Source organism: Rhea pennata, chromosome 1 (assembly GCF_028389875.1).
Source record: "Rhea pennata isolate bPtePen1 chromosome 1, bPtePen1.pri, whole genome shotgun sequence".
Classification (NCBI taxonomy): domain Eukaryota; kingdom Metazoa; phylum Chordata; class Aves; order Rheiformes; family Rheidae; genus Rhea; species Rhea pennata.
Genome location: NC_084663.1, coordinates 195,194,223 through 195,218,605, shown reverse-complemented (window position 1 = coordinate 195,218,605; position 24,383 = coordinate 195,194,223). Strand labels below are relative to the sequence as shown.

Below are 24,383 nucleotides of genomic sequence, written 5' to 3'. Positions count from 1 at the left end.
CCAATTAAGTGAAGGTTGATTTATCATGGAACATAAATTTTCTACTTTTCTCCCAGAACAACCTTATGTTGATGTTTTAAATAGTGGTAAAAGAGTGTTTTTAATTTCACACCTCACATAGCACAGTCAAATGCTTCATAACAATATAAACAAAAGTTTAGGCAGAGCTTTGCAACTGAATTCAAACAATGCTTTTCCCCCTCCCCTCCCCATCCCTATATATACTCAAGGTTCGCAGGGAGAATATAGAAACTTGTTGGCTAAGGCCACAGAAATGAGTTCTCCAGTGTTCTGGCTGCTGCTGCCAACCTTAGTCACGGATGTGTTATCAGTGGACGCATTGATCCAAATCCCATTATTCCCACCACCAATCAAAGAAAGAATCATGTTATTGCACTTCTGGTCTCCTTTTGGTTGTATCATAAGATCGAACAACTTCCGACTGGGAAACAACACCGTGTTCTTCTTGAGAAAATGCATACCCATCTGAAAAAGCAAAGGAAAAAAAATCACTAGGCTTCAGCTCAAGGGTGCAGCCTGCTTTTAGAAACAGTTTTAGGCATTGCTGAAGCTACGTGACCAAAACTGCAATAATCATCTTCATTGCTATGACCTGCTTCCAGCATTTAGAGCAGTGCGTGACATCGCCCACGTGGCACAGAAAGGATGGTGCGCTGCCAGTTCTGTCTTACTGCTCCCCTCCTCTGGCTGGTGTTGTGTACACAGGCAACACTTCCCAGAGTTACCCTGACCAAAACACTACAGAAGGACTGGGACACCAACTGAGCTCCTGGAGGGGCAGAGGATCTTTAAAAAAACAGATTAGTAGAGACTTGCATTTTTGCTCGACTCCTCTATAGTCTGTTTGATGAGATCTGCAGGTTCCCTGGAGGAACCCAAAAATGTCTAGACCACAACTGCCATCTGAGTTGCATCTTCCTTGTACCATCATCCAAGATTTTTTTTTTTTTTTTTTTGCATAAATTTCCAGGTAGCATCTGGCAACTCACACCAAGGAACTCTCAATTCTAGCTATCTTCCCATGCCTTGAATAGAACAAACAGCAACATACTCTGGAGGTAAGTCTCTATTTTGCACAAATCTGTCTTGTTGGCTAACACGATCCTCTGACCTTCCCTGAAATTTTTCAAATTAAAGGAAATCAGACACACTCTTCTTCTAAGTTACATGGACAAGCCAAGCGATGGGTCTGACATCATCTGGAAAACAAATTACTGATAAAGCAATCTCAACAGCTGAAGGGCCAGTGTAGGGAAACACCAAACAATATGTAAACCAGACATGACCCTGCAAAGATTGTTGAATGGCAAACTAAAGCAAAGGACAGCAGTCTCCGTGACACAAGGGAACAGTGATTTTCACTGAAAATGGGCAATCACAAGGCAAAAGAGGAAGACAGGGAGATTAAGATAGTCATAAAATATGGAGAAATAGGAAAGTCATAGTACATACAGAACCAGATAAGGCTTTGCACTAAGAAAGCCAGCCAAGAGTTAGCACATGTGATTTCGGCTTGGAGGAACCCAGGAACGATACCACAGCTCATATCCGGGAAAGTCGCCATCTCCCTCAGCAGCTCTGGAAGTGGGAATTTGTGACTTCTGAAATCCTATCCCAGGTCTACCCAGGCTGAAGGACAGAGCATCTGATAAGGCAGGACAGAAGTCCCAAGGACTATCCAGAGACCTTGCAATTGCCTTTCAGATGTCCTCCCTTAACAGTCTCAAGTTTATTCATTTTTCTTTCCTTCAGAACAAGTACCAAGGTGAGATAGGGCTGCAGCATGACACAGGCGGGGACCCTGCAGTAGAACAGCACATGGGACTGATCACCCTCTTAAGGTGGAGGGGAAGACAGGCCAGGGAGTGGGTGCAGGTGAGGTCTCTGTTGAGCTTGGTCCATTAAATCTCCACTGAACTGTGGAGGAAACCTCTGCCAGTAGATGGAGAATATTCAAACAGAAAGACATCATCCAGAGCTAACTCCAGGCACATCACCCTAGTGAGGCGATTGCAGGATCACAGGAACCCCGATTTGATTACATGACTAAGCCCAACACCCCTTTTTATTCTCCCTGAGCATTTCATGCTAATACACACACTACTATAGATGTACAGGTTGTTTTTTGCTGCCTCTAGCTGAAGGTTCACAAAATATATTCACAAAATTCAGATTCTCTTTTGCGAAAAATATATGCACACTGGATAATTACAAAGGAAATATGCCTGTTACAAAAATAGGCTTTAAGTTAGAATAGAGTGGATTCACACTTAAACAAATCCCCTCAGTGGGTTTGTTCCACTCTAAGCGCCAGCATACTGTTATTTTTTTTGGCAAAAATCTCAATGGAAAGAATCTTCTGCTTAGGCCCCAAAGGACTGAAGGCAGTGCCCATCACCCGGCCTGCATCAAGATGGCTTTGCTATATTTACATGTCCGATCATGTCACTCAGCACAGTAGACTCTTCAGCTGGCCTAACTACTGCAAAATGAGTACTCATCGCGCAAGCAAAGTCCGTCAGCCCTAGCTCTCTTTCCATTACCTGCTTATTTCCAGTGTTAGCACAAGCCTATAAACAGCTAGTCAGCCCAGTCCTTCCACAAAGCCAGTGCAAAATGCAATCAAAGAAACCTGTGTTTAACTCTCGCACCAGTAGAAAGCCTGTTGGGCTGCAAATTTTTGCTGCCTTAAGAGGACCAGTGGTATTCCTACACCCGAGTGTCCTTGACCCATCCTGACAAAGCCTCCACCAGGGTGCTGTGCATACATCATGGGAAAGGCTGTGACCCCAGCACTTGCATATTCTCTCCATTCAGTCAAAGCTCAACGTTTGGCCATTTATTTAACTTTTTTTTTGTTGATCTCACTGCAGGAAGGTGATTTCATACATTTTTTTTTTTTTTTTTTGATTGAGCTTCAAGCTGTTCAGGCAGCTGACTGCCTCAGTCAATCAGAAAGTGCTCAAGTCGTGCCCGTGCTCCCCAAGCAGCTCTGCCTTTCCACTATTCTCAGACCCCATCCAAAACCAGTGAAAGCTTCCATCCACCAGTGACTAGAAAACTGTTTGGAAGTTTGAGCCTTTCCCCCAGCTCTGGTTTTAAGACCACCGCTACTGCCCCGCGCGGGGAACAAGGCACTCGTTGTGGTGCGGCGCTGCAGCAGCCCACGAAGGAGCACTTCTTTGGGGCTTTCTGGGCACAACCTGCTCCCGGCTGCTGCGGAAGGAAGAGCCTTTGTAGTCGCAGCCTTTCAACTAAGGCAGCTAAATAAGGAAGACTTTTGAATATCTGACAGCACAGCTCATGTGTTAAGGACAGATTCGCATTCTCGTCAAATCTAAGGTTTCACTGGTACCAGATACTATCAGGCAACCTATTGAATTTTAAAAGCACCTTTTTTTTAAGCTTTGGTATTCTATTAGTAGATCAGAATCTAGCCTCCCATTAGGTTTCTAAGCTAACAGAACTTTTCTCTGTTCCCTGCAATGACTATTCTGGTCAATCCAATCCTGGATTAGAGAAATGGTCTATGTACGTACGTCCTGAGCATGCAAAGGACACTGCGCAATCTCCACAGCTTGCGAGATCAGGACCACAGAGGGTCCAGAGGGCTCTCTCTGCTCCAGGAAATCCACTCTGGGCAGGACTGTGCGCAACGCTAGGTGCTGCAGAGATTTACTCTAGAGGCCACCTACTCCTCGCACTCTCACCTGAGACAGCCGAGCTGACAGTCTCCATGGCCTGTTTAAGCCCAACGAGCACCAGGGAGGCCAGTTCTCACTGGAAGTCTGTTAGTTCCAGACCTGGTTCCCTCCTTCCTGTTAAGCCTCTCTAACAAACATTTTACTATTTCACAAGTGCAGTAGTATTATAGTTTAGTATAATCCCAAGTACAACATGCATTTTACCAGGATGTCGTTTACCTCTAGAAAAAACACCCTGAAAAACAAATCCACTAAAGTGACATTTTTGGAGGATGTAGGGGGGGGGATATTTTTTTTTATCATTTGTTTTTTTTGGGGAAGGGCTTCTTAAATCTCAAAATACCTCTGACAAAATAAAAATCAATGTTAGAATATTGCTTGGCCAGCCAAATTCTCTCTCAGGCCAAAAGTTTGGTTCTGCAAACTTTTGAAGAAGAGTTGATGAGATGTCATAGCTCATATTTACCAATTAAACAGAAAATGCTAACTCAGCACGCCTTCTCAGGGAACCCTCTCTTCAGCTTGTCCTGGGAAACTGTGAGCTGCTTTGTCTTGGACATTTTGACTAATACTTACAGAAATCATTCACTCCTCTGCTGATAAACTATGCCTGTGTTTTCTAAAGGACCCAAGAGAAATTCCTGACAAATGGTCCCATAACTGTCTTCCCAGAAACTAAACTACTAGTATTTGCACGTAGAAAACATGGAGCCAGATGCTACAGCATCCCTTCTAAACTAATTATTCCTACTTCTTGTTCTTAAAAAAATTGATTTTAAAAGATTGCAACTCATCTTGACAGTCAACAAATATCTAGTTGTTTTTCAAAAAGTATCAAATACATATTATTTCAAATACATCCAGTATAAAAGGAAATGGAGTTTAAAAGGCATCTCTGATAGCTACCCTGTTGTTTTTCAAATCAGAATGCACCAGGAGAAAAGCGAGAGGAAGAAGATGTCTGCTAGTGGAGAATAAATGGTGGGATTAGAGCCCTCAGCATGAACACATTATTATTATTTATTATTCGCCAGCCCCCATACTGTGAAACGAACCTCAGATGACAGGTGCTTTTTCTCCATTGATTAATAAGGTGCAAAGCACACTCTGTGTTCAGATTTACTCCATGCAGTCACCACACCCCGTCAAAGGAAGAGGGATTTTCTTTGCTAGCATAGGAAATCTGGGCCAAGCGCGGTAATCCTCATTCAGGCACAGCCCTCCACGTTTCAGGAGTGCTCAGCTCTGTTTTTAAGAACACACTTGGACAAATCACAACTAGCCAGTGACAGGAGATATTCTGAATTACAAGAGGGAAGGCACTACAGGGCTCACTGGGGACTTTCCACATGGACAGCCAGGGTGGAGGGTACCTGAGTAAGGGTCGGGGGGAACATCAGTGTCCTCATCCTGCTGCTCTGGGGGCACAGGTGAGAGAGATCAGTCATGCTGAAGGAGAGGGAACAAGAACAGCTTTTCTCTATCCATTGGGCTCATTGGAGGCAGATGCTACTAGGTCAAGAGAGTGCTCCTAGGCCCTGGCACTGAACTCAATAGGACAGTTGTACTTTCATAGGTTCAGAGCAAGTAGAGACACTAAAATGGATGAAGCCTTGGAGAGCTCCCTGGGAAAACCTCATTGCCAGCAAATCTTTTGAGACTAAGAGCATTTATGAGTCATACTAAGACTGCTCCTTTCCTGGAGCGATAGCCCAAATGAACGCCTGAGAAAGCAACCTGGTGGCCCTTCCTGCTTGCTCTTAAGGGGCTTTAAAAAGCAGATGGGAATGGAGAATCCATGATTTCTCATGGGTACCTCCAACAGGATCCACACCAAGTTTTAAAGGTGACTGCCACTGCTGCTGCCTACAAGATGTCACTGAGATATCAGCACATGAGCTTCTTACCTGTATAAAACTCTGTCACTAAAAGCCTCAAGGCAGTACCATCTAACAGGGACTTCTCCAGATAGGGTTTTTTTTCCTTCCTGAATTTTAAATAGATCTCAGATTTTATACAGATGGGAAGGAACAGCATGAGCTTTGATGGTATAGTTTGTAGATAAATTTGCTATATGTTTCTGGTAGTTCTCCATGATGCAGGAACACAGAAACAAAGCCAGAGCAAGAAAATCAACCATAAAAGGTCTAACATGCTTAAGAGTGCACTTAAGAGGTCTCTTCCAGATGGGCACGACCTAGTCTCCTAGGCAGCTACTCTGAGCCAGTTCCACTACTTGGAGAACAACATGGAACAACTGATACTGGCTGGTGTTGGTGTACAGCAGGCACAGCACCGGCCGTGTGGCTGTGCGCCTCCCTTTGGGGAGTCTGGGGGCTAGATCTGCCAGAGCACAGCTTTTAATGTGAGCACACCAGCCCTGCATCCTGCCCTAAGGCGAATGCTGCACTTATGCTTTTGGATAGGAGACGACTCCCCAGCAGACAGCTAAGGAAACAAGCAGATAAAGTGCCTATCTTGCAGTAAAGGACTGCACAGTCTTGCCTTAAGCCATCTTTTTTTTTTTTTTTTTCTTTTTTTTTGCCCTCCACACCATTAGCAGCAGCCCAGAAACAACTTATGTGATTTTTCTAGTATTTGCCTCATTTCCATGTGACTGAAAACAAAAGGGAATTTAAGGTATTGTTTCTTCACCACTAAGTACGAAACAGTTTTCAAAAGTAAAATAAAGATGCAGTAGTGATTTGAGATTTACTTTACAACCTGTGCGAGGAAGCTGAAGCATATTTTCCTTCTTTGCTGTGGTCAGAGCAATTGATTTGCCTAAGCTCTTGCCAGCTCTACCTAAACAAACCCATCTCCTGCTTTATGTGCAAGTGTCAGATTCTGAGCTGAAGTCGCACGAGCAATTTTTGGAAGAAGTGGCCTTCACAGGCTGGGAACTTGGAGCCTGGTGAAAACACATGAACAGTTCAAGACTTCAAACAGAGTGCATGTAGTGTGATTTAAGATACTGGCCCAGCATGTCAAGGCTACTGCCCTATTCATCAATTCTTTGCTTTGAAGCTTTCCAGCATTTAGTAAACAGTTGTACAATTTAGGGTTGTGAAAACAGCACATATGTTCCCAGGATTTCACATGGCCTTGTGCATATAGCAGCTATGCAACTTTTGAAAAAAACATTTGACAAGAGATGACAGAAGTTTTAAAGAATCATGGATATGACATAAAAAAAGCCTTTTCAGTCCTAGTAGCTTCACAATAAAACTTTACATTCATGTGAAAAACAGACAGCTGAATGTAACCTGTCCTGACTAGGTTGACTCATTTAGCACTTAATCATTTGCATTTATAGGGGGCTGGTTATCCAAATTAGGCTTTATTTGATATCTCATTTTGCTTTCCCGTTAACCATTCACCTATTAGAAGCTCAATGAAGTGTTCTACAAAACTCAAAATGCAGACCAAGTCTGACCAGTTACCACCAGCATATCTCCTTTCTGCACTGTGCTAAGTCTCTACAGCAGATTTCCTTGACAATCCATTTATGTATTGCATGGATTTATTCTGCCAATCATCTCCTCTAGCGTTTCCTCAAAGGGTGTGTCTGTGAGCCCAGAGGAGAGCCACAGGCAGCATCCCCAGCTCCTTGACACGAGGGGTAAATCCTGGAGGAAGCCCATGGCCCCGGGGCTGCCCTGAGCCCGGAGCAGCAGGCTGATGGCAGAAGGTCTCGCATCCCTTGGGCAGCAACAGCCCCCGGCTGCTCTGGCCTCAGCACTGAGGGCACCTGCTGTCCTTCTGCAGGGGACAACATCCAGCAGATCCAGGACCCTCCCTCCTGTCCTGGTCAAATCCTGCCTGGAATACAGGCATACTCTGGCATTTGAGTGCTCACATCCTATCCCCACCTCCATGGCCTGGGCCACAAGAGCCTGCTAAAGAAGAGGTTGCAGTTAGCAGATGAGGTTTGACTCCAATTAGCTTCCTGGGATTTCTAGACAAAAATGTCATTTCTCATTGCAAGGAGGATACAAACCCCAAATCCTGAGTGCCTGCCCCTTGCCCCGTGAGCAGCAGCACAGCACGCAGGGGGCTATTTTCTTAAGTAAGATGAGCATATTTTGACCAACTGCCTGGCCACAAGAAAGACTGCACTTCATCACCTGACCGGGTGACTGGACTCCCTGCTCCCCCGACACATCCTAGTCCTTTAGTGCATCTGGCCTACAGGGGTCTTTCTTACATTATTTTTAACACGGAAGCTCTGACAACACACACAGGTGCAGCAGATGCAGGCCTGTCACACACTCCTCTCTGAGGAGGAATAAATGGATGATCTCAACACCAGCAAAGAAAGCAATTTATTCTAAATAGCACAGGTAGCAAGGTGTGAGGTTGCATCTCTTCTCCCATCAGAGGACAAAAAGAGGGAGATGAGTGAAGCAGTTCTGCATGCCACAGCTTGTTTCATGAGAAGCATATAAAACACAAATTGCATCACTGAAATACTACTGTATTCTCAAAACCACAGCTAATAAGACTTTACAAAAAGGAACCACTTCTATTTAAGTAAGACTCTATCACAACATTTATTTTATCCTGCAGAGTTTTTGATATTCTCAAGAACACAGTAATATCAGAATTTTACATTTAGAGAATTTGTGTATTGGGATTTTGTCATTTGGGCCTGTTGATTGGATCCTAGGGAATTATCCACATTTGAGCTCCACTTGCCTAGGGCCAAATACACTAATTCCACTTCCAAATGCATGTCTGTTGGTTGGCAGCTCACCCTCTGCACTAGATTATCTCTACCTACAATTTAATTAAAAAATAATCACCCTTCACTCATCTGGGACTGACTGCTGTGAAACACACATGCATCCATGACCCATTACTTACGTGATACACTTTGCTGGACAGAATGAGCTCGGAAAAGGCTTGGAGGAGTTTTCCTGCCAAGCCTTTTTAACAAATGATCACGTTCGTTCACGCTGAGGGAGGAAAGAAAGAAATATATGTATCAGTGAGCAGGCAGATAATTTCAAGATAAAAGTCAACTATATTTAAAGTACTTGGCAGCTTTGGCGTTGTCGGTATTTGTTACAATGGTTGTAGCATAAAAAAGAATCTCATCAGTCTTTAAACTGCACACACTCAAGACCACTCTATAATAATGAAAATCACTCCTTTTTAAGGCCATTTGTCTAAGCACGTATTTAGTTGATTTACCTCTGATATCACTACCATCATGATGGTGTTGTCTCTGGGCCTTTGACATGATTTGTTACAAATTCGACATCGAGAGATATAGATCATAAAAAAAAGGAGATTTCTTTTTAGTGTTATGCACACAAATCATGACACTCACAAGCTGTCTTGGAGAGCAGTGTACTTTTGCTTAGCACATGGTAAAAGGTTTTTATTGCACCTACAAAATGACCTGAAACAACCAAAAGTGACACCGATCACTGATTTTCTTTTCTACAGAATACTCTCATTTCCATCTATATTGGAAAAAACAAAACCAAAAAAACCCAAACCCCATATTCTACTCAGGTTTTAGTTAGAACTCTTTTTTGGCTTGTTTACTTCATTTTGAAATTTTGAAATTATTAAATGTACAGAAAGTGAAAATACAAATGTAAGGTGAAAGATACAATATTCTTTTCAATCACTTGAAAAAGAGAAAACTGACTAGATTTAACACACATGTATAAATCATTACAGCTACTGCCTACCCTGAGTCTTAACAAAAAGAAAAAAAAGGGGGGGGGCAAAAAACCCCACTACACCACTCACTGCTTTGAGAACTTTATGCCCAGAGTAGGCAAATGATGTCTAAGATCAAGGTGTCAAGGCACTTAACTAGGCATAGAAGTCTAACACAAATGCTCAAATTTTGCTGAACTGGGGTCTCATATCGCTGTTAGATATCAGAATATTATGAAATACATCCTATATATTTTAGTTGAAAGTTACTATGCAATTGGGTGTTTTTCCTCTCACACTCTTACTTTTTTTAATCTCACACTTGTTCCTAATACTGGGATGGAGACAAGGAATACAACAGATCTGTGTGCTTTTACGGCTCTTCCCCATTTCTTGACCCCATTTGTACCACGTTTTACACTGGCTGTTTGATCTTCAAAAGTCTGCCTGTCTTTTCACATCTTTTTTCACAAGCAGTAATTCCATGGTTTATGCTGCAAATGTGGATACATATCTGAAATATGAATATCAATATTCATCTTGGGTTAGATTACAAGTTCACATATATTCGGTATACAAAATGGAAATCCCAGTAAGTACAGCTGCTGCTGTCAACAAGCTTACAACAGTTTTAAATTGGCAACTCCCTTTCATCGAAGCAGTTTGCTACCCTCAAACAAGAAAGTCACTGTAAGAATCTCTGAGCTGCCACTAGCATGTAATCCATCTATGTGGGTTTACGTTTCACTTAATATTCCATTAGGTTAATATCCAGACTCAAGAGTCCCCCGTGCAGTGCCTAATGAGATGCTCACGAAAGAAAGGCAGGAACCCTTCTGTTTTCCCTCTACAGCCTCCAGTCTGGCCATCTGAAGGAGGAAATTGTATGGCCTGTTCACCCTTCGTTACAATCCTTATCACTGTCACCATTTCCAGACACTTTGGTTTTTTCCCTCTCTTTTTCCTGGCACAGCAGAATTACTCCTGTAACTGGTATGCCAGGTTTTTCCTGTCTGCAGTCAGTGGTATTTCCTCAATGTAAAGCACAAGTTGATGACAGATTTGGAAGTAAAACTACAGATACAAACCGGGAGCATCAGAGAATCTCCAAGAGCTCTTGTAACATTAGATCCACATGCATTCAAAGAAGAAAGGACTAGAAGTTTCCGCAAAAAACAGAGTTTCAGCATGGAAGGTTCTGAAGCTTGGAAGATCCAGCTGATAAGAAAGACTGGCTGGTTGCAAGATAACCATATGCACAGGCAGGGAAACCTCCAACAGTGCAAAGCAGGCGTAAGAATGGAAAGAACATACTCCGAAGGATCAGCGGATGAGGATGGCATGCACAAAGCAGTACATGAGATTTCTCCAGCTTTGAACAGGCTGACAGAGCCGAGTCTCTAGAGTCAGAGACAGTCTAGAGGCTCCAGAATCTATCAGAGTATCATAGAATCTGTAAGGTTGGAAGGGACCTCTGGAGATCATCTAGTCCAACCTCCCTGCTCAGCAGGGTCACCTAGAGCATGGTAGACAGGGTTGCATCCAGACAGGCCTTGAAGATCTCCAGAGAAGGAGACTCCACAACCTCTCTGGGCAACCTGTGCCAGTGCTTCGTCACTCTCACAGGGAAGAAATTCCCCCTCACGGTCAGGCGGAACTTCCTGTGCTTCAATTTCTGCCCATTGCCTCTTGTCCTGTCACATGGGACAACTGAAAAGAGTTTGTCCCCGGCCCCTTGACACCCTCCCTTCAGGTACTTGTACACATTGATAAGATCCCCCCTCAGTCTTCTCTTCCCCAGGCTGAAGAGGCCCAGCTCTCGCAGCCGTTCCTCATAGGAAAGGTGCTCCAGCCCTCTGATCATCTTTGTAGCCCTACGCTGGACTCTCTCCAGTAGCTCCATGTCTCTCTTGTACTGGGGAGCCCAGGACTGGACACAGTACTCAAGACAAGGCCTCACCAGGGCTGAGTAGAGGGGCAGGGTCACCTCCCTCGACCTGCTGGCAACACTCTTCCTAATGCACCCCAGGAGACCATTGGCCTTCTTGGCCACAAGGGCACATTGCTGTCTCCTGGTCAACTTGTCATCCACCAGCACTCCCAGGCCCTTCTCTGCAGAGCTGCTCTCCAGAAGGTCAGCCCCCAGCTTGTACTGGTGCCTAGGTTTATTTTTCCCTAGGTGCAGGACTCTGCACTTGCCCTTGTTGAACCTCATGAGGTTCCTCTCCAACCAACTATCCAGCCTGTCCAGGTCTCTTTGAATGGCAGCACAGCCCTCAGGTATGTCAGCCACTCCTCCCAGCTTGGTATCATCAGCAAACTTGCTGAGGACACACTCCATCCCCCCATCCAGGTCAGTGATGAAGACGTTGAACAGGATGGGACCCAGTACTGAGCCCTGGGGGATGCCACTAGCCACAGGCCTCCAACGAGACTCTGCACCATTGATGACAACCCTCTGAGCTCTGCCATTCAGCCAGTTCTCAATCCACCTCACTGTCCACTCGTCTAATCCACACTTCTTAAGCTTCTCTAGGAGGATGTTATGGGAGACAGTGTCAAAAGCCTTGCTGAAGTCAAGGTACACAACATCCACTGCTCTCCTCCATCTACCCAGCCAGTCATTCCATCACAGAAGGCTATCAGGTTGGTTAAGCAAGATTTTGCCTTGGTGAATCCATGCTGGCTACTCCTGATCACCTTCTTTTCCTCCATAGGCCTGGAGATGACATCCAGAATGAGCTGTTCCATCACCTTCCCAGGGATGGAGGTGAGGCTGACTGGCCTATAGTTGCCTGGGTCCTCCTTCTTGCCCTTTTTGAAGACTGGAGTGACATTGGCTTTCTTCCAGTCCTCAGGCACCTCTTCAGTTCTCCAGGACCTTTCAAAGATGATGGAGAGCGGCTTGGCAACAACATCCACCAGCTCCCTCAGTACCTGTGGGTGCATCCCATCTGGGCCCATGGATTTGTGGGTGTCTAGCCTGCCCAGAAGGTCTCTAATCCTTTCCTCCTCAACCAAAGGAAGGTCTTCCCTTCTCCAGACTTTCTCCCTCACGTCCAGGCTGCAGGACTCATGAGGGCTGCCCTTAGCAGAGAAGACTGAAGCAAAGAAGGCATTCAGTAATTCTGCATTCTCTGTGTCCCTTGTCTCCAGGGCCCCCGCCCCATTCAGTAGCAGGCCCACATTTTCCCCAGTCTTCCTCTTGCTGCTGATACATTTGAAGAAGCCCTTCCTGTTGTCCTTGACATGCGTTGCCAGACTCAATTCCAGCTGGGCCTTAGCCTTCCTCGCCACATCTCTACATACTCTGACTGCATTCCTCCCATTCTCCCCAAGTAGCCTGTCCCCTCTTCCACATTCTGTGTATTTTCTTCTTCTGCCTGAATTTGGCTAAGAGCTCCTTGCTCACCCATGCAGGTCTCCTGCCCCTTTTGCTGCAACAAATGCACCGCTCTTGAGCTTGGAGGAAGTGATGTTTGAATACTAGCCAGCTCTCCTGGACCCCCCTTCCTTCTAGGGCCTTAACCCATGAGATTCCACAATTAGGTCTCTGAAGAGCCCAAAGTCTGCTCTCCTGAAGTCCAGGGTTGCAATGCTGCTTGTTGCCCTAGTTATTTCCTGCAGGATCCTGAACTCCACCATCTCATGGTCACTGCAGCCAAGGCTGCCCTCAACCTGCACATCTCTAACCAGTCCCTCTCTGTTGCTAAGGACAAGTTCCAGCAGGACACCCCTCCTCATAGGCTCCTCCACCATTTGTGACAAGAAGTTATCATCAATGCATTGCAGGAGCCTCCTGGTCTGTTTGTGCCTTGCTGTGTTGTCCCTCCAGCAGATGTCAGGGTGGTTGAAGTCCCCCATGAGAACCAGGGCCTGTGATGGTGAGCATACTTCTAGCTGTCCATAGAAGGCCTCATCAACTTTCTCTTCCTGGTCAGGTGGCCTGTAGTAGACACCCACAACAGTGTCCGCCGTGCCGGCCTGCCCTTTGATCTTTACCCATAAGCTCTCGACTGCCTCCACCACCCCTAGGCAAAGCTCGATGCATTCCAGTTGCTCTCTCACATAAAGAGCAACCCCACCACCTCGCCTTCCTGGCCTGTCTCTCCTAAAAAGCACATACCCATCCATGGCAGCATTCCAGTCATGTGAACTATCCCACTGTGTCTCTGTGACTGCAATCAGATCATGGCCCTGCGACCGTACACAGATCTCCAGCTCCTGTTTGCATCAGTAGTGGCACATGCACAACCCACTGATGCTGCATTGTGCAACCTCAGGCTGATTGCAGAGGACTTCTGGGAACTCACAAGACTGGTAAGAGTAGCCAAACACTTTCTGAAACTACTGTTAAGTTGTGAATGAAAGAAGCAAAAAGAGCAAAATATTCCAAAGGTAAACTATCATTGCGATAGAAAAGAAAAAGCAAAGGGTTGTGGGTTTATGGAACGCTTGTTCATCTTCTACGCGTAAAGCAGAACATGCAGATTGGGTCATCATCATCTCAGTAGGAAGAGAATCAGAGGGAAGTCTGCATAAACTGTTAAAAAAAAGTGTTAAATTGATCCAAAAATTTAGTTCTAAGGGAGATATATGCAACATTTTCTGCAAAATTCTAATATTGAGAATGCTGTTAACCAAGGCTGCAAAAGACATGAGGAACAAATTATTTAACTGCCTGTCTACTGCATAGCAACAGATAAACTGCAAGATTCTATCTGCTACAGGCCATTAACAGTTAGCTCTTTAAGCTTTTATTTGGGAAGTGCAGAGGGAAGTATGCTATCAAGGGACTTCTGAAGATGAATGACACAGTGCTGCTCTGAGGAAGCCAAAGCTACAATATCTTTGATATTGCTAATTATAAAAAACAATTTCCTAACTGAAGTCACATCTGAGTTTCCCATTTGGGAAATTATATTGGATCTCACCTGTATAGAAAAAGAAAAGCTCATGGCAGAATTAAAGCATTTACGATTTAAGTACAAGCGATGACTAAATAGACTGAGAGTCAAGACCAGTCAAGTAGTATAAAACAAACACTTAATACACGGAGGTAAATGCAATATAGCTTTTCTGAAATGGATAAGTACTTGATTTCTAACAGAAATTAATCTCCCAATGCAAACTCTTAAGAGAAAGAAAGGTCAAATTAAATGGATTTCTTAACAAGACCTCAATGGTTGCACTAATATCAACAGATTCCCTACTTGCAGGAGAGGTTTTCTTCTGCTACCAACAGATAACAGAACAAAGTGCAGATATCTCAGTCTCCCTCACACTATGGTGCAAAACTAAGGATGATCTCCGACTCCTGCGAACAAGGTTAGGCCTTGTCCACACAAATGTGGTGTATAAATCAATCCTCAGTATTAGCCATGGTTTTTTTTTGGTTAATTCTGCCAGTGCCTAAGCCCTCCCACAGAGTCTTGCCAAGGCAGGGTCTACAGGGGGCATGTTAAAACACATCAGGGCAAAAAGATTAAAAAAAAAAAATCATGAGACTATACTCCGAATACTGGATATACTTGTATTTATACTCAGGACCAAAAGATGATGTCAAAGCGAGGAAATGACAAAACCAGATACCCTTACGGGAGTCAGTGACCCAGAAATCAACAGGGAAATATGCTCAAGTTGGTTGGTTGGTGACTTCAGAAGAGGCAAGAAAAACATATCTTCTATCTATGATTACATGAAGGACAAAGGATAGACAAAATGCTTTGAGTTAAACCAAACAAATAGTAGATGAGAGAGAAAAAAAAACAAGGGTTATTATGAAAAAGTGATAAAAGAAGTAATTACTGAAGTCCTCTAACACCAGCCTAAGTTGCTATCTATAAAAAATAAAACCTTGTGCAAGGAATACCTCTGCAACAGCTTCCTGAGAGGGTCAAGATGTTTTCAGCCTGTCTGGAAATCTGCACTAATAACATGACACTAATTCATTAAGTGGATGACAAACCAAAGAGTAAACTAAGAGCAACACATTATTTCATAACAATATTTTCTATTCCATGAATAAAATGGCTCTTCTGTTTTGTATCTAAATTGCTCTAAGGTGTTAATAGAGACTCTAATTTTATTTTTTGTTTCCTTCTTCTCACCCCTCACAAAAGCAAACAGTCCTTAAATCTGGGGAACAAACATCTGGCTTTACACATTCAAATGAGGAGCATCAAAACAAACAGAATAATTCAAAGCTGACCACAAGGTCCCACTGGCTCATTTGCTCAAGTAATTAAAAAAAGATGAGCTTCACCACCAATTAACCTACTGAGCACTAATTAGCGTTAATGAGGATTTGCAGTACTTGGTATAGCTTGACCCAGAATGTCCTCCTGAGTTTGCTAATTGGCTGGTGGCAAAAGCAGGGCTCACAAAGAAGGGAAGGTTAAAGTGGATGCAGGTGTCTCTCTTAAAATAGGGTCTTCCCTGAGAAAAATGCATGCACTAATCAGTCAAAAAAAGAAAGAAAAGGAGAGGAAAAAGAAGAAAAAACCTCAGGGTTCCCTTTCGTGCACAGAAACTGAGCTGTTGTGAAGTGAGTTCATATCTGGTTATGATTTATTAGCGGAGATGCAGAACGCAGACGCACGTAATGGGCAAAGATGCTCTGCTGCTATTGTTTTTAGCCTGCTGCCCTTCTGGATTATTCAAAATTCAATCAGACCCACATAGGAAACGATTTAGTTTTGTTTCCTGCCTTTCCACTTTCTTGAATGAAGAATTATGCTACCAGTAACTACAGCTACTAAAGCCCGCACGAGCGAGACACAGAAGCGCGTATCCCAGCTGCCTCCCCTCCGCGGTAAGAGCGCGCAGCGAGCAAGCGGCAGCGGCACGGCTGCTCAGCGCAAGACACGTCAACGGGTAAGCCCAGAGGACAAGGAAACGTACAGCTGTTTTTCCTGTCATTTGGATAACTCTGAATTCCTCTGCCCTACTGCCTGCAGGTGCAGCAGCACAATCTCTTCTCTTTACGCCGCCGCTGCAGCATTAGCAGCGGCTAAATCATTGCACAGCTACGGCTTAAAGCAGAAACCTCTACAGCTCAGGCTGAAATCGTGACTTTTAACTCCATAGGTGCCCCGACCCGCCAGATCTGCACACACGTGCAAATGGGGCGGGGATAAACCCTTACATAGCACCCTTCTTCCCACCTTCCGCCGTAAGCACCTCGTTGCTGAGATGCCCCGTCTGGCTTGTATTCGCCTGTGATGCCCCGGGCCCTGCCAGCATCGCACTAGGGAAGAGCCAGGGAAGTGGGGAAGAAGAGGAGTAATTGTCACAAACATCTGATGTGGCTAAACAGAAGCTAAAGATGAGGAAGTTTCTGTAGCTGCGATCTTGGCTGCAGATTAGATTTTGAGGAAGAGGATACTCTTTACTCCTCTTTTAATTTTGAATTAAAACCCACTAACAGTTTTCTTCCATACTTTCCAAACAGTAACTCACACAAAAGCTTACTGTTCCTCTGTTGACGTGCTTCTGTCCCTGAAAGTTACACCAACATAAAATATTAAGACAAAGAAAAAAAGGTCCAAAGCGGAAACAGGCTTTTCCAGCTTTGATCAGTCATAATGACCAAACCGTTTACAAGCAGACTGTTGACTCTCATTTCCACCTCTTGGTTTTCAATCTCCATTAAGTTTCCTCTAAAGGTTAATCAGAGGTTCAGGCATGATGAATTTTACATAAGTGTGACCCGGCACAGAGGACTCGCGGGTGCCTCCCTGGCTGCGAGAACAGACCGAACGTTTCTGAGAATTCCTCCCGGGTTCGTTCAGTTCTCACTAGTTGCACCTCTCGCTGTCCGTGCATCATGACGCCGCTGACGTGCAGCGCCGTTGCCACGCTTTGTAACGGCCCAGAGGAGATCTATTCGTCTTCCTCATGCACACCATCCTCCCCGCTGCCTGAGTGCACTCCCCCAGCACAGCCGTGGCTTTGACTGCTTTCTTTTAGTTTAGACTCAAATGCGTTACTTGAAATTGCGTAAAGGAGCTGCTAAACTGGATCGATGCAGTGGGCAAAGAGATGACAACCGAGGCAGAGTTGGCATAAGGAGAAAGGAAAAGTAACATTCTTGCAGACCAGGACTTCAAAATCAAACAAGCTCACAAATCATCTCAGGTGTACGTCACACTAACGCTGAGGATTCAGCAAAACTGCATGTGCTGAAGTATTCAGCACAACCCACAGCTTTGGAGGAAAGCCCTGTTGAAGTGGACATTTCACTCTTACTGCCTGAGTAAGCAAATACACCTCATCCTCTGGAGCCATGGCAGCAACGAATCACCCTGCCACAGGATAGTCAAAGCAGCAGCTACAGGCGTCTGCTGGTTTCTCTGTTTGTGTCCATAAAGGGGAGATGTTATTTTTGGTTATCTAGCATTGGATTGCAGGAATGTTTTACTATGAGGTCAATCAGGGCAGGAGGTCTTTTTAATTTAAAAGGCAAACAGACATTGCTGATACTGAAGCTGCAATGTAATCAAAGGAGAGCCTTTCACAAGGAAGTGTCTGAAGCATCTAAACCGTAAAACAAAAATCAGCATTTTCTTTGCGGAGTCGGCCTCTACACACATGCTCCTTAACCACTCAGGATGCAGCTGAAGTAAATAAATATCCAAATTCAAGCCCCTTCTGCATTTTCCTGTAAATATGCAGCAAGCCATCCACAAAGTCCAGGTTGAGGCAGTAACACCGAAGGGCTACCAAGCACAGACCAAGGGGGTGCGAAGCTGGAAGTGTGGCCCATGCTGCTCACAGGCTCCGAGGTACAAGAAGCTATGAGTCACAGACCATTCCTGCACCAAGACATCCATGCTCAAAGGAGTGCCAAATCCTTCCTAAGGGCACAGTAGCAGTCAATTTTTGAGGAAACCTGGAAGTATTACACCCTGCAATGGTATAATGTCACCAGGCATTGCCACTGCAGCAGATCCCCTTCAGCTGCTTCCCAGTACATCATTGCTGCAGAGGAACACGAGCCTGACCCTAGACAGAAAGGAACGGACTGAGGAGATGGGGCAAAGGCGGGACCACATTCCCCCATGTTGGGAATGCTCTGGGAAACACTTAAGCCAGCAATGAGCCTGCAAATAGGTATGTGCACCTACAGAGATGCACTGCCCTGTGCCCTAGAAATACACTGCTGTTAGAGCTTATGATTTTGCCTGGTAGCTTGCTGGTTCACCAAATTTCCCCTTCCCATTACATGTGGCATTCCTACTCCAACATAGAGTAAGGCAGGACCCCAGACCACAGGCCCCTACTGTGGAAGAGATCCCAAAGCCAGCGAGCAGTAGGTTGCACACTGGTGGGACACAGTCTGTCTGTGTAGCCAAATCACCTTGTGCCTGAGGCACTGTGCAGCATTAAACAGAGGCCAAGGCACTTCGTGACCTTCAGTCAGCCTTGTGTGCAACAACTGCATTGTAGGCAGAGCTCTGGGACAAAATTCTCCACTCTAAACCCACAAAATCCTCATCAAGTTGGTCCTCAAAACTGTGTGGCTGGAAGCAGGACAAAGCTTTTCCAACATGCAAGCTCAATTCCTCTTTCTTTTCTCACTAATGATGTCTTCAAAAAAAAAAAAGAAAAGAAAAAAAAAAGAAAAGAAAGAAAGAAAGAAAGAAAGAAAGAAAAAGGAAACCCCAACAAAAAAAATCAAAAAATCCCAGGTTCCTCCTAAAAAGATCACTTTGACAATCCATTCTAGCCTTTCACTTTTCTGGACTCTATTCCTAGACGTCTTTCTAAGACTATTTCTTTAAACAGCAAAGGGTGTCACCAAGCATCTATTTTTAAAATAACATCTGGAAAAAAAAAAACAAAACAAAAAACAAACAAACAAAAAAATCACCTGCCTCCCCGTAAAGCGATGAGTCTAAGAAGACGAGAATGAGCAGGGTCTTTCTCTACTTAGAGTGCCTTCTGTTTGCCAGCACTGCAAACACCAGCCAAACAGTTGGGTATTTCATGATGGGGGTGGGGGGAGACATCCTTGTCAGCTGTCCCAAATTCCAAAGCCAACTAACTTAACCCAAAGCTGAAGCTGCCGAGCTTTGCCTCAGGCCTTTCCAAAATGTGGGAATTGTCTCAACTTAAACCTCTGAAAAGCAGAAAACGATAAGTGTGACTTGCTGCATTTCAACTACTCTCACTTTGGTATCAGTGCTGTTTACTTCTCTTCTTTAAGTGCTTCACTTTGCACTTACTCTAGTGGGTGCTTGGTCATATCCTCTACAGATAAGTTGGCAATTCAGTTGCAGTTATAGCATTCTTTTCTTACTCACTCATATTCTTTAAGAAATAGTCACCTTAGAGGTTGAAGTTTTCCACGCTTGCTCTCTACACAAAGGTGATTTTCTGCTTTAAACCAAAAAGTTTGGATGAAGTCCACTTACATATGTTAACTGAACTTAAAGACTTCTGTGTTTAAAAACTCTAAAAACCCTCTTTTCTTTTTCTTTTCCTTAAAAAAAAAAAGAGTAGTAAATGAGCAACAACAAGACTGATGAATTTTGAAAATGTCTGGATACAACTTTGAGCAAAGCCCAGAACAAAACAAAAAGAAAAGAAAAAAACATTTGTAATTTTTCTACTAAATATTAAATATTTAGTATGACTTTTTATTATCTTGCCCTCCGCAACTCTTAGACGAGGCTGGAGGAGGGAATGAGGCTCTCCTCCGCAACGGACTTCGGCGGGCCAGGAGCGGTGGCCAGAGAGCGACCGCTGAAGCCATTGGGCTGGGATGGAGTTGCTTTTTCTCCGTTTTCCCTCCATCTTTCCTTTCCATTTTTGGCCTTTGTGCCGACGCTGGGCCTCCAACATCTTTGGCTTTGCTAGCAGATTTGGGCTGCAGGATAATTAACTGCGCTGGGGAAGGGGCACGTCTGCTCCGCATAGCGTCTGCGGGTGGCTGGGGACTCGGGTCCACGGGGCCGGCAGCTCGGAGCAGAATCAAACCTGGTCATTTTAGCGCCTCACACGTAGGCGTTAGAAATCCCGGAAATTAATGGGACATACTAAAAATGAGGAAATAAATGTTGCGATTCTTTACTGACAAGAGATAGGAGGGAGAGAGAACAGGACAAGTATAAAATGAAACAAAATTAAGCATTTTCCGCCTACCATACATGAACGCTTACCATATGGAATCAAAGAATTTAACAGAAAAAAGCACTGATATCATTTTATGTGCCTTTTGCTAATAAAAGGAGTCTAATATCTTTTTACTAGAAAAGCTGCAAGGAAAAATCGTAAATATGCCAGTCACTTTGTTGTGTATGCTGGTGGAGAAATCTCGCCTTTCCTTCCCAGAAACGGTGTGAAGAACATCTGGAAAAATTGATAAAAAGACCTTGAAACCTCAAAACCAAAATACACCTCTTACAGATTCATTTTTGTGCTCAGCTGCACTGGATGGGTCAGATTCAGATCCGAGCCGCGCATATCCTGAGTAAACGTCAGTGAAGCCAACACATTCGCGAAGCTCGAATCCGGCTGCACACCTCCGATGCAGTTTAACGAGTCGGAAACCCAGGACTGAGCTGGTTTCAAATAAGATTCATCCTACCTGCTGACGTGAAGGGGCCCTACTGGCACGGTCTCTCTATTCAAGGGGATGTAATCTGAAAAGCATCACTACTGAGACAAAGTGCTTTGAAATATAATGAGCCCAAGCCTTGTTCCCTCTTGATGCTAATGGAAAAAGGTCACCTCTTCCTCAGCCAGGACCTCTGTTCATTCACGGGTTTGTTAAGAGAAAAATTAAGTCTTTCTGCCCTTGCCTGTGTGAACCTGAGGAGGCTGCAGCGCCCAGCTGCAAGCCTGAGTCAGGTCTCCCCCGTTCAACTCTTCCTCCTCTCCTGGGATATACTGAGGGGACAAGTCCCCAGGAGCTCGCCTACATCAGCACCTCGCTGCCAGCCAGCTCCTGCAGCTGCAGGAACGAGCTAGGCGTCTGCATTCACCCACCAAAGAAAACCGAGGCAAAGAGAAGTGAGACAGCTTGCTCTGCAGGGGAAGCTTAGCCCTGTGCATTTTCCTAAGGCAACGGAGTGAGTTAAGTTTGGGGAAAAGCGCTGAAATGAAAGAGAACCTCCACCACGGCGCGCCTCCTTGTTGAACGCAGACAGCGGAGAGCCCGTGAGGCGCTGCTATTTTAGGTATACCGAAAAACAGCGTTTGTTTTTACACACTGCAGATAAAAAGAGGTGGCCAGCTGCTGTCAGCGTGCCTGCAAGTAGTGAGAAACGCTCGCGCAAAAGCACAGCGCAGCGCTCCCTTGTCAGCTGGCACCTCTACAAAAAATAGTTCAGTAGTCACTTCCCCCCCCTTTTTTTTAAATAAAGACATAGCCTCCCAAATCTCTGAATAATTTGAAGAAATTCTTCCCACTACTTCAACGATGCCGACATTTCTCAGCAGAGCCCCAGACAGGCCCTTCAGCTCCTCGCAAAGGATGTGAACAGCGAGAGCTCCGTTGCTCTTCAGCATCAAATGATCTTCCCACCCCAGCTGCTGACCGATGATAAAAAACAAAGCACAAGACCAACCAAAAAGCTACTCTCAAAGGGAGCTTTCGGGCCATTCTGAGACAGAAAACCCCACGGAAACAGGAAATGTACTGTCACAAAGCGCGCGGGCCGCGCGGCTTTGCTTGCTGTCTGCTAGCTGGGCATTTCAGCAGCGAAGTGACACGGGTTTCCAAAATAAAGTTTGCTCTGGTCCCTAATCGGGCGTTCCTCCGGCTGGACTCCCACTGCCTTCAATGAGAGGTTAGGTGGGGCGAGAAGCGAACGAAGGCTTCAAGATTTGGCCCTCTGTGAGCCAGGATTCAGTCATAAACTTACTTAAGGTCACAGAAATCTCTCTGCCATTGAAATTCAAGGCCACCTTTGAACACAAGTCTGTGGAAAAACGGTTTGTTTTCTTTGTGTAAATCTTGCATGTTAACATGATTGGCTCTGCCGGGCAGGTGCCTCCACATGTCCCTGTTTGCTTTGGCACGTGAAGTGCCGCTGTCACCTCTCTGCACTCGCGCAAACTCACCGCGAAATCCGGCCCTCGGTCACGGGAGGGTGCCCGGGAGCCCCGTCCCGGCGGGCGCTAAGGGACCAGCACGGCCCAGCAGCCCGCGCCAGCCCCTGGCTGCGCTCGCTTCTCGCGCCGCTGCTGGTGCTGCCGGCACGCCAGATCCTCGTCGCCCCTGCTTAAATCCCCCGCGCCTGCAACCACCTGATCGGGCAATTTCAGCTTCCAGGAAAAACAAGAGCAAGTTTTTAGCTGTCAAGATGACATAAAAATACAAGAACACGATCCCTTAAGGCTCGGAACAAGACACTCAGATTACTAATATCTTCAAGCATCGTTCCAGTGTTATTTGCACAGATTTTTGGGAGCCAGCTAAAGCGCTCGGGGTTGATTACGCTGCCTTTCTTCCCTGTACAGACCAGACACTCCCTGGCCTACCATTTGCCTTCTGTTTCCTCTCTAAAGATTGTTAAGAGCAAAAATCTGCATGTGTTTTTTTAAAAATATTTTTTAAGATCAATAAGAGTAAATCCAGTTTTAGAAACTGGTCAACAGGGTCGAGAAGGATGTAACTAGTGCTAGTGAAGATGTATTTTTAATTAACCTGGAAAAGGTCTCCAGCAAGAGCAGTCGCTAAGGAGAAGACCGTCTAAGGCAGGACGCGCACGTTTCGGCAGCGAGAGGCGCACGCAGCTCTCGCCGTGCCCCCAGTGCCACCGCAGAGGGCCCCGGGGCCACCCTGCCCGCACCCGACGGAAACGCGGCCGAGGCACGGCGCGCTGCCCGCACCCCAGTGCGCAAGTCTGGCTGCACTCGCTGCCTTCCAGGGCTTGTGAGCTGCTTTTTGTTTAGCAGAATAATCCTTAACATCCACATCTTGCACCTCGTTTTTTTCCTCTAAGGTCTAGGCAATGATAAAAGCAATTAGCTCCCTAAATCCCTCTCTTATCTGTAATTAGGTGTGATTTTTTTTTTGCTGTTGTTGTTTGTGAAAAAACACTGAACAAAAATAGCCGCCTCTCACGTGAGCCAGGAGAACAGACCGCGATGACAGCCAGCTTATCTTCCGCGGCCGCCCGAACCAGCCAGCGCCTGATGGACGTGTTTCCAGGATCGCTTCCAACCAGGGGCGCACCGAGAGGCGACGGACGGACCCGGGCGGTTTTAACGCAGCGCTGTGCTTCCCGTTGGAAAGGAGACGGCCGCGGTCTCCCGCACGCCGTCGCGCTGCCCAGACGTGGCCGGGGAGCAGGGGGGCCCGCGCGGCAGGCAGGCAGGCAGGCACATGCCTCTCGGCACGCCCCGCTTCCAGCAGCTTCGAGGAAGCTCGGGGGAAAAAAATAAGTAAATAAAATAACTGGGGAGCAGAGAGGCTGTGACTGCACAAAATTCGCAGTCCGCCTCTTCCCCCCGCCGGCGTCCCGCAGGACAGGCGCGGGATTTCAGGCAGGTGCGACGGAGCCAGGAGACACACAAAAAGAGATAAAAGGCAGGAGAGCGCTGAAGAGCGCCGGGGAGGCCGTGGCCGCCAGCCGGCAGAGGCTCTCCACCGTTATCTAGTTCACAGATGGACCACCCAGAAAATCTGGGAGCAATTAGGAAGGAGAACAAACAGGCATGGGGGGGGGAGGCCGGCCGCCGGCCAGGAGGGATTCCTGACATCACCTCCAGGCAAGCGTTGCGAGAGTGAAGCGAAGCTACAGCGAGGAGGAACGCACATGAAAGAGTTTTTGCAGTGAGAACGCAGTAAAGGAAAAGGCTACAAAACCACGGCGCGTACGAATGAATTACAACAGCGCCGCCAAATTTACAGAGCGTGAGGACAGCGTGTAAACAAAGAGGAAACCCCCCGGATTCGCAGCGCGCACACACTTACGAGCACGTTAAACGCTAACTGTCTCTCCCGACTATTACTCGTGTGTCAGCCTG

General features: G+C 45.7%; 1 protein-coding gene across 1 annotated transcript in view; it reads right to left on the bottom strand.

Moving 5' to 3' along the window:
• Positions 1-240: 240 nt before the first annotated feature.
• The window catches only part of ATP8A2 (ATPase phospholipid transporting 8A2), a 297,173-nt gene continuing 273,030 nt past the window's right edge, over positions 241-24,383 (bottom strand). The window contains exons 35-36 of the mRNA XM_062577183.1: positions 8,592-8,683; positions 241-486 (exon numbers count right to left, since the gene is read on the bottom strand). Of these exons, the coding sequence (XP_062433167.1) occupies positions 389-486; positions 8,592-8,683 (190 nt within the window). The 3' untranslated portion in view covers positions 241-388. The remainder of the gene's footprint in view (positions 487-8,591; positions 8,684-24,383) is intronic.